This window comes from Rhincodon typus, chromosome 21, assembly GCF_021869965.1.
Source record: "Rhincodon typus isolate 14 chromosome 21, sRhiTyp1.1, whole genome shotgun sequence".
Classification (NCBI taxonomy): domain Eukaryota; kingdom Metazoa; phylum Chordata; class Chondrichthyes; order Orectolobiformes; family Rhincodontidae; genus Rhincodon; species Rhincodon typus.
Window position 1 is genome coordinate 25003902 of NC_063352.1, and position 19125 is coordinate 25023026.

Consider the following 19125-nt stretch of genomic DNA (forward strand, 5'->3'; position numbering starts at 1 on the left):
GGCTTTCTTTATAGGCTAACCAACTTCTTCAATGATTAAAGCAAATGCAAATTACATCCCTGAGAGCTAGGCGCAAGTTTAGTTGATCAGTGACAGCCATCAAGTTTGACAGTGTCTATAATGAGAAAAAGTAAGTTGGAATTCTGCCAGTGATACTGAGTTTGCCATTGTTTTATGGAAGGGTGTCACTTGCTCAGCAGGTTTTGCTTGATTTTCACCTAGAGGGCAACCACAGTGCAATAACACTGTACAATCTGACTTTCGAACGTTGTTTAAGTTGTCATTAAGGAAAATTCCTGTTGATATTGGCAATCTTTAACCTTGTTCTGAAGAGCCCCCTTGAGTGTTAATGCTGTCTGAATCAAAACTCTCCTGAAACAGGTTTTGGAGTGACTGACCTTGGCTAAAGGTCATTCTTAAATACCTCTTTGGCTTTCTTTGGGAAGAAAATGATCTGTCTTCACTGTTTTTATTTATTTTTTCTTTTACAAAATTAGAAAAAGTCCTGATTCCATTCAAGTAATGAGCAAAACTGGTTAGTCAGGACAGTTAGGCAGAGCAATCCTTTTAAATTCATTGTGCAAATACATTTGTTTACATCAGATATACTCAAAAGATCCCTTGTACTTTGATTGTTGTGACCCTGGACCTGTGTGATCTGTAAGTAAACCTTCACAAATAAATTAGTATCACTCCTAATCATGTTCAGATTTAGTCATAGACTCATACGGCATGGAAATGTTCCAACTCGTCCACGCCAACCAAACATTCCAATCTGATTTAGTCCCATTTGTCTGCATTTGGCCTATATCTCTCTAAACCTTTCCTTTTCATGTACCCGTCCAGATGCCTTTTAAATATTGTAATTGTACCAGCCTCCACCACGTTTTCTGGCAGTTCGTTCCATACATGCACCAGCCTCTGGTGAGAAAATTACCCTTCAGGTCCTTTTTAAAATCTTTGCCCTCTCATCTTAAACCTGTGCCCTCTAGTTTTGGACTCCCCCATCCTAGGAAAAAGCCCTTGGCTATTCACCCTATCCATACCCTGCATGATTTTATAATCCTCTGTAAGGTCAGCCTTCAGCCTTCAATGCTCCAGGGAAAAAATTCTTTTAAATTTTGTCATTTTTAAAATGTATTCTATCTGACAGCACAGGCCCTTCATTCTGCCAACACTGCGAACCACACTGCATTGAATAGTGACAAGTGACTCCCGCCTGACCCCTCTAATGTGGGTCTTTACACATTACAGGAATGGAAAGAGAAAAAGGCAGAGAAAAGGGAAACATTATCTTCTCTTCATTTTGAATATTTTTAAGGCGGAGGCAGATAGATTCTAGATAAGGGGAGGGGTGAAAGATTATCTGAGGTAAGCAGGAATATCGAGCAATCAAATCAGGCCTGATCTTATCGAATGGAAGAGCAGGTTTGAAGGGCTGAGTGGCTTCCTCTTGTTCCTAATTTGTATGTTCATTTTGTAGAAGGCTCTCTGAAGTTTGACCATGAAAGGTGATGTCCAGAAGCGTTTGTTCACAATGAGTAGTGGAGATCAGGAACTCTTCCCTCTCATGCTATCCCTCTTCCCAGTGTCTGGGGTGGAGAGAGAAGAACAAAGAACAAAGAAAATTACAGCACAGGAACAGGCCCTTCGGCCCTCCAAACCACGCCAATCCAGATCCTCTATCTAAACCTGTCACCTATTTTCCAAGGATCTGTATCCCTCTGCTCCCTCCCCATTCATGTATCTGTCTAGATACATCTTAAATGACGCTATCGTGCCTGCCTCTACCACCTCCGCTGGCAACTCATTCAAGGCACCCACCACCCTCTGTATAAAGAACTTTCCACGCATATCTCCCTTAAACTTTTCCCCTCTCACCTTGAAATCGTGGCCCGTAGTAATTGAGTCCCCCACTCTGGGGGGAAAAAGCTTCTTGCTATCCACCCTGTCTATACCTCTCATGATTTTGTAGACCTCAATCAGGTCCCCCCTCAACCTCCGTCTTTCTAATGTAAATAATCCTAATCTACTCAACCTCTCTTCATAGCTCGCGCTCTCCATACCAGGCAATATCCTGGTGAACCTCCTCTGCACCCTCTCCAAAGCATCCACATCCTTTTGGTGATGTGGCGACCAGAACTGTACGCAGTGTTCCAAATGTGGCCAAACCAAAGTCCTACACAACTGTAACATGACCTGCCAACTCTTGTACTCAATAGCCCATCTGATGAATGAAAGCATGCCGTATGCCTTCTTGACCACTCTATCGACCTGCGTTGCCACCTTCAGGGTACAATGGACCTGAACACACAGATCTCTCTGTGCATCAATTTTCCCCAGGGCTTTTCCATTTACCACATAGATCGCTCTTGAATTGAATCTTCCAAAATGCATCACCTTGCATTTGCCTGGATTGAACTCCTTCTGCCATTTCTCCGCCCAACTCTCCAATCTATCTATATTCTGCTGCATTCTCCAACAGCCCCCTTCACTATCTGCTACTCCACCAATCTTAGTGTCATCTGCAAACTTGCTAATCAGACCATCTATACCTTCGTCCAGATCATTTATGTATATCACAAACAACAGTGGTCCCAACACAGATCCCTGTGGAACACTACTGGTCACAGTTCTCCATTTTGAGAAACTCCCTTCCACTACAACCCCCTGTCTGCTGTTGCCCAGCCAGTTCTCTATCCATCTAGCTAGTACACCCTGGACCCCATGACTTCACTTTCTCCATCAGCCTACCATGGGGAACCTTAACAAATGCCTTACTGAAGTCCGTGTATACGACATCTACAGCCCTTCCCTCATCTATCAACTTTGTCAATTCCTCAAAGAATTCTATCAAGTTGGTAAGACATGACCTTCCCCGCACAAAACCATGCTGCCTATCACTAATAAGCCCATTTTCTTCCAAATGTAAATAGATCCTATCCCTCCGTATCTTCTCCAGCAGCTTCCCCACCACTGACGTCAGGCTCACCGGTCTATAAATTCCTGGATTATCCTTGCTACCCTTCTTAAACAAGGGGACAACATTAGCAATTCTCCAGTCCTCCGGGACCTCACTCCTGCTCAAGGATGCTGCAAAGATATCTGTTAAGGCCCCAGCTATTTCCTCTCTCGCTTCCCCCAGAAACCTGGGATAGATCCTATCCGGACCTGGGGAGTTGTCCACCCTAACACATTTTAGAATACCCAACACTCCCCACCCCCCCGCCCCCCCCCCCTCCTTATGCTGACTTGACCTAGACTAATCAAACATCTATCCCTAACCTCAACATCCGTCATGTCCCTCTCCTCAGTGAATACCGATGCAAAGTACTTATTAAGAATCTTACTCATTTTCTCTGACTCCTCGCATAACTTCCCTCCTTTGTCCTTGAGTGGGCCAACCCTTTCTCTAGTTACCCTCTTGCTCCTTATGTATGAATAGAAGGCTTTGGGATTTTCCTTAACCCTGTTTGCTAAAGATATTTCATGACCCCTTTTAGCCCTCTTAATTCCTCGTTTCAGATTGGTCCTACTTTCCCAATATTCTTCCAAAGTTCTGTCTGTTTTTAGTTGCCTACACCTTTATGTATGCTTCCTTTTTCCTCTTTGCTAGTCTCTCAATTTCACCTGTCATCCATGGTTCCCTAATCTTGCCCTTTCTGTCCCTCATTTTCACAGGGACACATCTGTCCTGCACTCTAATTAACCTCTGTTTAAAAGCCTCCCACATATCAAATGTGGAGTTACCCTCAAACAGCTGCACCCAATCCACGTTCCCCAGCTCCTGCTGAATTTTGCTATAGTTGGCCTTTCCCCAATTTAGCACTCTTCCTTTAGGACCACTCTCGTCTTTGTCCATGAGTATTCTAAAACTTACGGAATTGTGATCACTATTCCGAAAGTAATCCCCTACTGAAACTTCAACCACCTGGCTGGGCTCATTCCCCAACACCAGGTCCAGTATGGCCCCGTCCCGAGTTGGACTATTTGCATACTGCTTTAGAAAACCCTCCTGGATGCTCCTTACAAGTTCTGCTCCATCTAAACCCCTAACACAGTGAATCCCAGTCAATGTTGGGAAAATTAAAATCTCCCATCACCACCACCACCCTGTTGCTCCTCCATCTTTCCATAATCTGTCTACATATTTGTACCTCTATCTCACGCTTGCTGGTGGGAGGCCTATAGTACAGCCCCAACATTGTTACCGCACCCTTCCTATTTCTGAGCTCTGCCCAATATTCTGCCAAAGCTTCGTCTGTTTTCAGTTTCCTAGACCTTATGTACGCTTCCTTTTTCCTCTTTGTTAGTCTCACAATTTCACCTGTCATCCATGGTTCCCTAATCTTGCCCTTTCTATCTGTCATTTTCACAGGGACATGTTTGTCCTGCAGTCTAATCAACCTGCAGAGTTTGCTCTGTATTTGGCTGTGTTGGCCTGGAAGGAATGGCTGGACATCCCCTGGGCATAATGGAGTGACCCCTGAGTGTCACTGGTCCAGATGTAGGCTCCTAAGCTACTGCAGTCTTTGGCATCACAGGAAGGTGGTGGTGGAGTGGTCAGGCATCCCTGCAGTGTCTGGGGATCTGTGTGTGGCTCCTCCTGACACCAGCTACTGGCCTCTGGAGTGAGGTAGAAAGTCTTCACCGTCCTCTTGTTCTCTCATTGATGTTGAGTGCCAATGGCTAGAACGATGGAGAATACATCTATGCATATATCCAACTGGACCTGGTTCTCCATGGTGTTAGCCAGCCTGTCCACAAAGACAGCTGGATACATGGCTCCTGGAGCCAGCATGTCGCCAATAACATTAATGGACTCCCTTAACCTTTCATCAAGTTTCCCGACTGTCTCTGACAGACTGTTGCTGAATCTCTCTGTGTGTCTTGACAGGGTCAGAAACAAGCAAGACCCTGTGATTGTTTTCTGCCTGGGTCTGAGCAGGGGCCGGGTCTCCAGCAGTCCTCTGCATACCAACAAACCTTGGGTAGTTCTTCTTCAGCTAGCTGCAGGGATGTCCCAGTGTTGTACTCACTAGGCTATGCTCCTGGATCTAATCTCAGAAAGACAACCCGCTGAGATGGAAATCACCTGAGCTGGTGGAGGGTGCAGGTCAAAGCCTTGCCAGTGCATGCTCTGAGATTTGAGCAACTTTCTCCTCAGATTTGGAAGTTGAGCTCAGTGTCTCTGGAACTGGCCTCCTCGTTGTTTCAGGTTACTGGAACCCACTGTTGCCTGGGTCAGAGAAGAGAGGGGATTCATTGCAAAAAAGGTAGTGAAAGCTTGCTCACACTAAGAATGAGTTATCACTGGCATTAATGGTGGAGCAGCACAGCACAATGAAACTCAGTCAGCCAGTTGGCATCCCCAGTTGAGTTGTTGCCATTGTTGCTGGTCACCTGCAGCATCCTTTCCTCTGATGTAGTGAAGAATCTGACATCACCACCCTACAGACTCTCCCACCCACCCACCCCCGCCCCCAGTCTTTGCCCTCAGCCGGGTTGTGTGATGTTATTTTCACACAAAGAGGGATTGAGTTTAATAGAAATGGATGGGAGAGGCATTAATGATGACACTGGATCAGGAGAATGGTGAAATGTCCCTAGTGAATGGGTGGGAGTGCAGAGAGCAGGAAGGACTACAGAGGCAGAGGTGGGTGAAAGTTGCTGAGTGGACATGACGTTTGAAATATTGTAAGTTATAGTCACTGAGCCTTGATAAGAGCAGTTGCAGTAGCAGAGCTGGAATGAGTGATGGTAGCCCTGTGAGTGCGGTAGCTGAGAAAAATTGGTGACATTTAAACTTATGTGCACAGAAGATCATTAACCTTTGTTCAGCATCACTAGGCCTTTGTTCCCACCCTGGAGACAGCACTGAATGGCGGCTATCTCTATTCAAGTAGGCTGCAACTGGTGGCATGGTATCCTTTGTTGGTTTGCAGGGAAGAACACTCTCCTTCGGTTGAGCATCTTGTCCACCCCCAGGACGTTCAGGGCCCAATCGGAGAAACAAGGTGCCAGCCTCCCCTTCTGGGCTCTTTGTTTGTTTGCCAGCAGAGTATGAAAGCTCGTTCATGCCTTGCAACATCTAAAGTGCTGTGGAGTTGCGTTCAGTATAGTTCCAGCAATGTGAATGTTGCAAAATACTGGCAGCCTTGAGCGTGCCAGCTGTTCATGTTGTACAAATACGTGAGCCAGGCTCAGAGGGGGCTGGCTGCATAGTTAATGAACTGCAGAGCAGAAAGTTGCTTGAAAAAAATTGACATGAGCCACAGCAGAAATTCAGTATGGATCTCCCTGAAAATGACACTGTACCGATAAAAGGAAAATTCAGACCATTGTTGTGTCTGAATTGCAGGTGATTTGTTACTCCCTGTGGTGTTCAGGCATTATTACAGCTGTATTTACATTGCACACTTCTTTGTCATTTATGTAATTAGCTGATCTCCAATAAAACTTATTTAAATGTTCATTCTTGAGGTGTAGAAGTCATTGGAAAGGTTAGCATTTATTGCTCATGCCTGGTTACATTTTGAGGAAGTGGTGATGGACCTATTTTGTCAGTTTCTCAGTCTGTGTGGTAAAAGTACTTTCACAATGCAGCCAGATAGGAGGAGTTCCAGGATTTTGGCCCAGTGAAAATAATCGGACCAGAACTATGCCTCTCAAGTCCGAGTGAGGCATGATGGTGTTTGCATGCACTAGTTTCTGTTATCCTGCTTGGATGGTGGAGGTCACAGGCTGGAGAAGTGAGGTCAAAGAAGTCTTGGTGAGTTGCCACTATGCATCCAGTAAAGGGTACACATGGTAGTCATGGTGTGCAGGTAGTGGAGAAAGTGGACTGTTATTTTCCATAAGTGATGTGAGAATCCATAACCGGACAAATCATTTCTTTCCCAGCATTAAAAAGGGAAAGGTGACTACTTTCGGGTGCACACTGTAAACCTTTAATATGGTGAGGCTGTAATCTTTGTTTACAGCATGACAATAGTCTTACACTGCTTCTGGCAATACTGTTTTTGAACACCTGTTGAATATTGAACCTGACTTCCATTTTAATCAAATTATTGGCGTACACTGGTCATTGAATCATACAACACGGAAACAGACCCATCCGCCTGACTTGTCCATGCCCCATTCCTAAACCGAACTAGTCCCATTTGCTTGCATTTAGCCCACTTCCTCCGAACCTTTCCTGTCCATATACCTGTCCATATGTCTTTTAAATGTTGTAATTGTACTCACCTCTACACTTCCTCTGGCACCTCGTTTCATTGATGAATGTGTGAAAAATTGCTCTTCATGTCCCTTTTAAGTCCTTCCTCTCTCACCTTAAACCTATGCCCTCTAGTTTTGGACTCCCCTACCCTGGGGAAAAGCCTTTGGCTATTCAAGTTATCTATGCCCGTCATGATTATAAACCTCTACAAGCCATGCCTCAGCCTCCTACACTCCAGGGAAAAATGTCCCAGCCTATTCAGCTTCCCCTTATAACTCAAACCCTCCAGTCTCAGTAACATCCTTGTAAATCTTTTATGCACCTGTCCCAGCTTAATATCCTTCCTATAGCAAGTCGACCAGAATTGTACGCAGTACTCCAGATGTGGCCTTACCAGTGTCTTGTACAGCCATAACATTACATCCCAACTCTGTATTCGATGCTCTGACTGATGAAGGCAAGTGTGCCAAATGCCTTCTTCACCACCCTGTCTACCTGTGATGTCACTTTCAAGGAACTATGTACCTGTACCGCTAGGTCTCTCTGGTAGCTATCTCTGATTGTTAGTGCAGAACAAGGACACATAATCTGAAAATTAGGGTCAGAACATTCATCAATGAAATCAGAAAGCACTTTTTCATAAAAAGGGTAGTAGAAATGTGGAACTCTCGCCTCCACAAGTCTGTAAATGTTGGGTGGGTCAAATTAAAACCTTGATCCTGAGTTTGAGAAACAATTGCTAGTAAGGGTAATGAGGAATATAGAGCAATGGCAGAATTATGAAGTTGAAAGATAAATAATGATCTAATTGGAAGGCAGAACAGAGCTATTGGACTACTGCTGTTGCTATAAGTGAGTTTGGCTCCATGTCTGCCTGTCTCTATTGATATGTAGTTGTGCGCTTGTGGGTATCTCAAGTTTTATGCATAGATGTGTGCAGCAGATTTGGCTCAATCACAGAGCTGTTTGTCTAGCATTTTGCAAGCACAATGTGACCTATACAATGCACCCTTTTTTTTCTTATTTCTCCCTTTTCCTGCTCGTGCCTGCTGCATGGGATTCAGGCATGGTTTGCTTGATACTTCATTAATACTGAAGTAAGTGGCAATATCTGGATATTGTGATGTGCATCATAGGGTTTCAGAAGAGGTAGCTGTGTATATTTTTGATCTTCGGTGTAGTATTGAGGGAGTGTGGTTCTGTCAGAAGTGCCAAATTTTGGATTATACATTAAACCAAAGTTCTCTTTGCCTCCTCAGACACAAATGATCCAGTGACACTAATTTGAATAAAAGGACAGGAGTTATACCAAGTGTCCTGATTATAATGATCCCTCAACACCCAAAAAGTAAATCATCTAGTCATTATCATATTGATGTTTGTGAAAGCTTGCTGGCAGTGTATTGACTATGACGTTTTGCACTACAACTACACTTGATGTGTTACAGCAAATGATGTGCTATTTTGAAACATGGTTGTGAAACATGTTTCATATTAATGCAAGTCTTTCTTCCCACAGTTCCTTAGATTCCAGAACAGTCCCCAAAAATTGGAAGGTAACAAACTATTTGACAAAGGGGGAGGAAAGAAAATGGGAATTTTAGGCTGGTTAGCTTAAGCAAAATGCTAGAATGCCTTATTTTGGATGTGTTATTTGGATTTTCAAAAAGCGTTTGTGTCACAAAACAGGCAAATACACGAACTTCAGTTTCAGGCAGGTATACTAGTATGGATTGAGGATTAGCTCAGTGTCAAAAGAAAAAGAGTAAGAATAAATATGGCCTTCTTAATTGCTAACTTACCAGTAGGATACTGTGGGGAACTATACTTGGGCCTCAACTATTAATCAATAATGTTAATCACTCAAATGAGGGGTTCGTGGCAGCTTTATGTCTTATGAAATGATGGCTGCACTGTGGCAGCCAACTCTGTTCTGCAACATCTGCTATGGCTCAAGTGGCAGTCATGGGAGGTGGTAGTGTAGAACCCCATGCATGTTCCAGGCACATGTCTTCAAATCCTAGGATGGTGATGGCAAAATTTTAATTCAATAAAATTCTGGAGTAAAAGGCTGGTCTATTGGTGGTGACCATTTACACACTGTTGATTGTTGTAAAAGCCGATCTGGTTCTCTGTGGGAAGGAAATCTGTTGACCTTGCCTGTCTGGCCTACATGGGACTCCAGATCCTAGCCCTCTGGACAGGTAGTGATGAGAATAAGTGCTGGCCTAGCCAGCAACTCCACATTCCATGAACAGCTTTTAAGAAAGGTCTCTGCTGAATTTGCCGTAGAGGAGGACAGTGAGTTGAGAAGGTGCGTGATTTGCTAGCCTCTAGTTTTCTTCTGGTTCTGTTCTCAGCTAACTGAGTTTTTCACATCTGTTTTCTTCCAATGCCCTTACAAACACGTCCTGGTTTGCTGACAGTATAAAGTTATGTGGGAACATAAGTGTTGAGGAGGGTACAAAACAACTGTATAAGATATTAAGAGGTCATATAAGTAGTTAAAAACATAGCAGGTGCCCTATAATGTGGCAAGATGTGAGGTTATTTGCTTTAGTAAGAAAAATAAATGATGATACATTGAGTTATGTATTAATCCAGGGGAACCTGGGTGTCCTTGTACATAAATCACATAAAGTTAAGATGCAGGTACACCAAGAAACTCGGAAAGCAAAAACAGAACATGCTAGAATTAGAGAGAGAGAAATGTTAATATTTCAAGACTGTGACCCTTTGGAATAGCAAAAGGTTAGAAATGCAGTGTGCTATAAAGGAGATAAAATGAGGGGGTGGGAAGGAAGCAGAAGAGAAGGCTAAATTAGTGGTAATAAAACAAATAAAGGAACAAAAAATGCCTCTATAGGAAGAGTGAATGGTGGGGTCCTGATTAGCTGCTGTCTGACATGATGGTTCCAGGGATGAGAAACATCAGTTATGGGGATGGATTGGTGAGGTTGGGACGGTTTTTGGAGTGAAGGCAACTAAGAGGAGATCCAATGTAAGTTATCAAAATTCTGAGCAGTCTGGATAGAGTAGAAAGGGAGAAACTATTTCCACTCATAAAAAGTTCAAGAATGAAAAGGCATAAAATGAAAATGATTTGCAAATATAGCAAATGCAATGTGAGAGAGAACTTTTTGATACAAGTGGCTCAAGTCTGGAATGCACTGCCTGGAAGTATGGTGGGGGAAGTATGGTTTGAGGCATTCGAGAGGTCACTATATAATTACGTGAGTAGAGTCAACTTGCAAAGGTATAGGGAAAAGACAGGAGAATGGAACTAAACCAAAATACTCATTGGACAGCTGTTGAAGAAATTATGACCTCCTATACCACAACATTCTGGTGATATTGTGAGGAAAGGGAGGGGGAGCAGACAAAAAGGAGAAGGAGCTTATGATGTAAAATTGCTGAACTCAGATGTTGCTTTTCATTCATAACTGCTGAATTTATTTTACTTATTTGTGGCTATATGCTGGAGGTTGAGGTGGGAAGGGGCACCAATGACTGACTCAGAATTTGACAGGCTGAGCCTATAGATGTGGCATTCTTGTTCTCCCAATGAGCAATACTTCAGAGAAGTTGAATGAAAGCATCTTAGGCATCTCTTTCCACCATGCAGCAGATCAAGTTGCCAGTAATGCTGCTGCTTTTATCTTACTGCCTTGTTTAACTCCCACTTTTTCTTCCATTTACCCCCATCAGAACCCTAACATAATCTTCTAATGAACCCGTGCCTCAGAGTTGTTGGTTCCTCTTGCCTCATTATCAGAAAGGAACAGAAGAGAATTATGTACAGACAAGTGAAAAGAGGAGAATGAAATACTGAGTAAAGTGTAGAAGATGCATGTAAATCAATGAGAGAGATGGGTGAAAGAAAATGAAGTGAAGGAGAAAAAGCAGGCACTTCTTCAGTAAGAGAACAAGAGAGGAATCTATCGTGGAGAGACAGAGCGAGCGTAGGTAAAATGCAAATATCACACCTGGATGAAAGAAAGAGGTGTCAGAATATCATGTCTGTACTTTCGTGACATCTTTCAGAAAATCAAGGATAGAGTTGATGGTGATATAGTTTATTTACTCTCTGGCTATGTTCCACATTTAATTGGTTACTATTTCAATTTCTGTTTTGACTTAATTGGAAGGAGTTGATGGGGCTAGGTCCCAGTCCTTTAATATTTCCCACAAATCGGTGATTTATGGAAGATGTTGAATTATCTCAGGTGGGATGTTAACTATTTATATTTTCTGGTTCACTTCTGATTGTCCAGTGCTGTCTTCTAGGTGTTACTGCTAATCTGCTCTGAGCTGTGTGCCCAGTATTATCGCCTGCTCTCTGGGATGCCTCCGTTTGATTTGCTGATTCTAGAGGACTGATTCTGATGTTATCTGTCAAAGAAATCAAACCTTCATTTTGCAATGAACAATTTTGCTTTGTTTTTCAAATTACAATAAATCACCAGTTAAGACTAGTCCACTGTGATGTTCTTGCCAGCCATTCAGTATGTATTACATTTGTGGGCTGCCTGGCAGCTTTCTGTTGTTCTGCATTTTGTTCATGATGAATAACCAAGGGCAGTAGTATTAGCTTGTGTCAGCTGGGCAGGTATTAGTTTCTCACCTCTCTTGTTAATCCACTTAAAAAGTGGCAGATAAGTAGTTCCCAGAAATATTGCACCTAATTGTATCTATAGTTCAGCACAGAGAATATCTTCATAGGATCCCATTTACAAGTCAGTAATTGCTGTTCTTGCCTTTTAGATAGGCTGCTAGCATTTTAAATTAATAGATCAAACGCTACCTCTAGGTAACACAAAGAGCATGCATGTGCAAAGGGAATGCTTTGTCCAATATTTTGGAAGTGACAGAAAGCAGCAGCCAGTCTTGAAGATGGATGATTGTATTCAGTTCCTCCTTTCAACCATACTTGTACGTGTGCTAATTATCCCAACACCTGAAAGAAATAACCCCTCTTTCTCCTGTATATAACCCTTATCTACCTGTACATTGTCTAAAATACCTCTGATACATCACATCCAGAATGTGCTAAAATTCAGCTCTGGTAACTCCTAGAAATCATTCCCAACATGCAGCAAAAGATTGGTCCCTCTGACCTCCCAAGTTTACCACCAGCACTGTTATGTCACAAACCTTTCACACTTGAAGTTGTCTTCCAAACAATATTTTTGGAGATGATTTCCTGAAGTGATCCAATTTGGCCAACTGCACACTTGCAGGGGCTGGTGACCATTTGACATACAGAATAATTACTCCATTATAATGTGTGTCTCTTGGGGAATCAATGAATGCAGAGAAGTGGAGCTGAAACCCAGGATCAACCATGATCAGATTGAATGGCAAAGCAAGCTTGATGCCTGTATTGTGTTCTGCTACTGTTTCTTTTATTCTTATCCTTGTGTCGGTTGTGTGACAACTAGTTAAAAAGCAGTAGCAGTGTGCTGATTCAAGACGCTCTCCTTTGATATTGGATTCTGTCAATGATGGTCTATTAGCATGAAAATACAAGACTTCCATTCAGCACAAGCAAATTATAAGAAACGCAGAGCCACATTTCAAATCTTGGGTAGTACATGTGAAGTGGGCTAAAGTTGCTACTCACTTAAAATAATGTGACTTGATTTAGAGATCCACCAAAAGAATGAAAGAACAAGTTGGGAGAAATTTTTTGTTACACAGTGGGTTGTTGGGACATGGAATGCGTTAACAATTAATATCATTGGGAAATGGAAAATCCATGCCAGCGTTTTGAAAGGAAGAAAGTAAATGTCATGGTGAAAGGACAGGAGCATAAGACTTGGGAGGTGCAGGCCATTCATTCAGCCCTTCAAATTTACTCTGCCATTCAGTGAGATTATGGCTGAGCTGATAATGCAGTTCACCTTTCATTCTTGTCCATGACACATTACATAAACCTGTGCATATCAAAAGCTCTGCTACCTATATCTCATCTCACTTCAAATCTCACTCGTCCATTACCTTGTGCTTGGAGACCTTCGCTGGCTCCCCATTAAAGACATCACATGCCATGTTTAAAGTCTTCATTCAGGTTTTCAGATTTTTCCATGGTCTCACTTTCCCCTATCTGTGGGTCTTCCTTCCACCTTAAAAGCTTTCAAAATCTGTACTTTGCTCCAGTTCTGGTCACTTGCGCCTCTGTAAATTTATTTGCTTTGCTCTTATTGTTTTGGCCTTAAACTCTGCAGTAACTTACCTAAACCTCTCTGCCTATTCTCACTTTTTTAAATTCTGGACCCTTCTTCAGAAGAAGGGTCCAGACCCAAAACGTCAACTTTCCTGCTCCTCTGATGCTGCCTGGCCTGCTGTGTTCATCCCGGTCTACACCTTGTTATCTCAGATTCTCCAGCATCGGTAGTTCCTGCTATCTCTCACTTTTTAATTGATGCTTCTTAACCTACTTCTGATCAAGCATTTGATCTGTCTTCTTTATTTCTTCATCTGTGGCTTGTCAAAAGATATCAGAAATCAACATTGAATCCTTAGTGTGGAAGCAGGCCATTCAGCCCATTGAATCTACACAGACCCTCTGAACAGCATCCCACCCTGACCCACACCTCACCCTATCCTTTGTAACCTTGCATTTCCCATGGCTATGGCTAATCCACCTAACCTGCACATCTTTGGACTGTGGGAGGAAACTGGAGCACCCAGCGGAAATCCACGCAGATGTGGGGAGAATAGACAAACATAGAACAGTACAGCACAGTACAGGCCCTTCAGCCCACGATGTTGTGCCAACCTATTATCCTACTAAGATCAAACTACCCTGCATCCCCTACATTTTACTATCCTCCATGTGTCTATCCAAGAGTCACTTAAAAGTCTCTAAAGTATCTGACTCCACTACCACTGCCGGCAGCGCATTCCACATGCCTACCATTCTCTGTGTAAAAAAACCTACCGCTGACATCTCCCTCTATACCTTCCTCCAATCACCTTAAAATTATGCCTCCTTGTAATAGTCATTTCTGCCCTGGGAAAAAGTCTCTGACTATCCACTCTATCTATGCCTCTCATCATCTTGTACAACTCTGTCAAGTCACCTCTCATCCTTCTTTGCTCCAATGAAAAAAGCCCTAGCTCCCTCAACATTTCCTCATAAGACCTGCCCTCCAGTCCAGGCAGCACCCTGGTAAATCTCCTCTGCACCCTGTCTGAAGCTTCCACATTTTTCTTATAATGAGGTGACCAGAACTGAACACAATATTCCAAGCGTGGTCTAACCAGATGTAAACGCTGCACAAACAGTCACCCGAGGCTGAAATTGAGCCCAGGTTCCTTGTGCTGTGAGGTAGCAGTGTTAATCACTGAGCCGCCCCTGTTTTCATTGTTTTGCTTTTGTTTTTATTGATGTTTTCATTGATTTTTCTCTTGTTAAGTAGCTTGTGCTGTTTGACCATGTTAGATTTGGTATACAAGTGTAAATTGTTGTTGAAATATTGATCTGCATCAAATCAGCATTCTGCAGAGATTAGCAGTAAATCTAGGAATCAATCAAACTTTTAATGCTGGCTGAGTGAACAGTGTAGTACTCTTAACTGTGCAATAGGGTAGCATTTAACATGCTCAAAAATCAACTTTGTTTAATGCTGTTTATTCACATAGTTCTGATTTCAAATAGTGACTATCATTGAAGGCATTGCATGTGCCTTCGCAATGATTACTGATGAAGAATCGGTAGTAGGAATCCATGCATTTGTATGACCGTCTCGCGTTACCAAATGCATCAGCAATTTTCATGGTAGCTAGGTTAAGGACGCAATTTGTATATTATGAACTCTTGTGTTCTTGTGCTGGTAATGAGTCACTTCTTTTTAAACCAGGTGTAGAACCTGTAATGATTTTATGTCCTATACTCTGAAGCTATTGAAACAGAACGCAATTTCATCAGTGAAATATGCATTATTGATGACTTAGACTCCTGACAGTGTGGAAACAGGCCCTTCAGCCCAACAAGTCCGCACCGAATTTCACAGCATCCCACCCAGGCCCATCCCCCTATAACCTAATCTACACATTCCTGAACACTATGGGCAATTTAGCATGGCCAATCCATCTAGCCTGCATATCTTTGGACTGTGGGAGGAAACTGGAGCACCTGGAGGAAACCTACGCAGACACGGGGAGGATGTGCAAACTCCACACAGACAGTCGCCTGAGAGAGGAATCGAACCCAGGCCCTGGCGCTGTGAGGCAGCAGTGCTAGCCACTGAGCCACTGTGCCGCCCACGGTGCAGAGTTTATTTCATTTTTTCAACGTTAAATACATTGACTGTGTGTAATGATACACAAAACAAATTCACGTTCTAAAAACATTTGTTCAATCCTCCAAAGTGAATGATTTTAACTAAAAACACTAGCACAATAGTTGACCATTAGTGGAATACTAAACTGTATGCGGCAGAACTCTGACTAATGGTATATGTAGATTTCATTAGTTGCATTGGATCTTCAAAAGAAAATAGGTTTCCTTTAATATTGGCAGCACAGATGGAGCTATTCAATATTGTTATCTTCCCAATATTTTCCCTTCCCAAAAAATTAAAATGTCAGATGTTATTATGTAACTGTAGATAAGTTGAATGATTTGAAAGTTGTACTGCTTTTGTCACTTAAAGTATGAAGGCAATTGACTGCTTATTATGCGTTTTTCATGTGATTAGACTTCCCGTGTTTCTTCATAGGAGGTCACAGGTTATTGAACAGTTTGAGACCCTGGAGATGAAGCGAGCCCAGCAGATGGCATCCAGTTCCCCTTCTGAGTCCGATTTTCACACCATTAGATGTCGAGGTCGAAGTGAGAAGAGAACCTTTCCAAGGCAAAGAGTAAGCTTATTTAGTGACAGTTCGTAGTCTATTCCTCTTCATTTCCTATTTGCCAAATGTGAGAAACAATTATTCACGAGTTGCCATTTCAAATCTTTTATAATTCTAAAAACCTCCTATTAGATGCTCTGCATTGGCACCAATTAAATAAAGGCACAAATTGACAAAACTTCAGCTCTGATATTGTCATAGTGAACCTCATTATTACCCCTTTTATTTTCATAATATTCTTGCAATAATTGCGAGCATTACTGCATGCAATGCCTTACTGTGGCAAAAGAAATTAGGAATTCCAAATAATTTATTTGCATTTCCATTCGATATCTTGGATTCCTCAATCAGTAAAGCTATGTTGCTTTAATGCCATGTGTCCCAAATTTGCCACCTCATTAAATGCCTTCTGAAATTCACTTATGCGACATTTACTGTGAACTTTATGGTTGACAACCTCTGTATTTGGGCCATGGTTAACAGTGGTAATTGCACTGGCCTAGTGATCCAGAGGCAGCACAGCTACTCTGAGGGTATGTCTATGGTGATTGATGCCAATCACAGCTTTGGCTTCTGGTCTCAGAACCTGCTGCTACAATGCATGGACCTCAGAGGTCTGTGTAGGCAAAAAGAAAATTAGTATGAATGTAGCTCGGGGGATATCTTAGCTGTAGAGGGAGACCATTTAAAATCGTTATTAAATCTGGAATAAAAAGACGAGTCAAAGTAATGATGATCATGAAGCTAGGACACTGTCATTAAAATCCCATTTCACTAATGGCCTAGTGGTATTATCACTGGACTATTAATCCAGAGACCCAGATAAAGTTCTGGGGACCCAGCTTCTAATCCCGCCATGGCAGATGGTGGAATTTGAATTCAATAAATATCTGGAATTAAGAATCTAATGATTAATGTGAATCCATTGCCGATTGTCGGAAAAATCCATCTGGTTCACTAATGTCTTTTAGGGAAGCAAACTGGCATCCTTACCTGGTCTGGCCTACATGTGACTCCAGACCCACAGCAATGTGGTTGACTCTTAACTGCCCTCTGGACAATTAGGGATGGGCAATAAATGCTGCCTGGCCAGCGACGCCCTCATCCTGTGAATGAATAAAGAAAAAATAAAGAAAACCCCATTTGGCTTACATATGACTACAGCAAACTGATTGTCTCTGACCTGTCCTCTAAAATAGCCTACCAAGCCAATTGTGGTGGCAAAGCATTACAGAAAAGCTAAATAAGAATGAACTGGATGGACGACCTGGACCTGGAATCCATTTAAATAGTAGAAATAACAAAGGTGCACTGTGTCTAGTCAACCCTGTATTCCTCTGGGGACTTGTCAGAATTGGAAGTCTGTTTCATAGACTATCAACTACAGCCTGATTCTCATCAAATCATACCTGGCAGGCAATGCCCTCTGTCATTATCCCTCGGAAAGATCTGTCCCTGTGACAACATGTACAGTTAGGAGAGAGTGGCTCTGGGAGCTATTAACGTTGACAGCTAACCTCACAAAGTTCGATGGCATCACAGGCTAGGAAACCTCCTGCTGATTGCCACCTACTTCCCTCCTTCAGTCGAGTGGTGCTTCTTCTGGTTGAATACCAAGGGACACGGATGTACTTTTGATAGAAGATTTCAATGTCCGTCAGCAAGAATGGCCCAGTATTGCTATTATTGACCCAAGTTGGTTGAATCCTGAAGGAGATTTCTGTCAGATTTCGCCTGCAGTCAGGGGTGAGAAAATTGAAAGGAGAAATAAACATACTTGACCGAATCTCTAATGTCTATGACAATGTGGGTAGGAGTGACAACCACAGTCCTTATGGAGGTGAAGACCTTTTTTTTGCATTGAGGACAAAGCTCCATGTTGTGTGGCAGTACTGATGTGCTTAATGAGATCTATGCAGAATAGATCTAGGAGCTCAGAACTGGGCCATTAGCAACAGAAGAATTGATCCACAATCTGTAATCTCATAGTTCCACATATTCCTCATTCAGTCATTATCTTCTAGCGAAATGACCAAACATGTTTCAATGAGAAATGAAGGAGAGAACCTAAGGAGCAACATCAGGCATACCTAAACGTGAAGTGCCAACCTGATAAAACTATAACACAGAACTACATCAGGATGCTGAAGGGCAGGAACATACTATAAAAAACAGAGCTTAGTGATCCCACAATCGACATATTAGATAAAAGCTCTGAAGTCCATATTGAGTTGTGAATAGTGTTGGACAACTAACCAACAAATCAGAGGAGTAGAGTCCACAAACATCTCCATCCTCAAAGATAGGGTAGCCTAGAACGTCAGCACAAACACAAGACTAAAGTATTTGCAACCATTTTCAGCCAGAAGTGTTGAGTGGATGATCAATCATGGCCCCCACCTGAGGCCCCAAGCATCACCTCTGCCAGTCTTCAGCTAACTTGATGCATTCCATGCGCGATCAAGATATAGCTGAGCACACTGGATATAGCAAAGGCTAGCAGCCCTGACAACATTCAGGCTCTAATGATGAATACATGCTCCAGAACCAACTGCATAAAAACTCAAGCTGTTCCAGTGCAGCTTCAACTTTAGTGTCTACCCAGCAATGCAGAAAATTGCCCAGATATGTACTCTGTAAAAAAAAAGTAGGACAAATCCAGTCAATTACTATTTACAGCCAATCATCAGCAAATGATATAAGTGTAATTGAAAGTGCCATTAAGCCAAACTTACTAATAATCTACTAACTAATACTCAAGAGTTTGATTTCCCTAGGGTCACTTAGCTCCTTACAGCCTTGGTCTAAATCTAGACTAAAGAGCTGAAATGCAGAGGTGAGATAGACTGCTTTTGGCACAAAAGTTTTTGATTAATTGTTATATTGTGGAGTGTAAACAAAGTTGGAAATAAATGGAAATTATGGGGAAAAAGTTTCACTGGTTGAAGTCACTTATAGGGCAAATTAAAGTTTTGAGCCTAATCATCTCAAAGCCAGGATATCACTGCAGGAGTTCACAGGGCAGTGTCTTAGATCCAACATTT

General features: G+C 42.4%; 1 protein-coding gene across 8 annotated transcripts in view; it reads left to right on the top strand.

The window, feature by feature from the left end:
- si:ch73-103b11.2 (myosin phosphatase Rho-interacting protein) overlaps positions 1–19125 on the top strand; it is a 183791-nt gene that overhangs the window by 121567 nt on the left and 43099 nt on the right. For 4 of the 8 annotated variants that reach the window (XM_048609490.1, XM_048609495.1, XM_048609492.1 and 1 more), the window contains one exon: positions 15949–16090. In XM_048609490.1, the coding sequence (XP_048465447.1) occupies positions 15949–16090 (142 nt within the window). Of the gene's footprint in view, positions 1–11000; positions 11189–15927; positions 16091–19125 lie in introns of those variants that run through there. The other 4 variants (XM_048609494.1, XM_048609491.1, XM_048609496.1 and 1 more) reach the window with 2 other exon arrangements.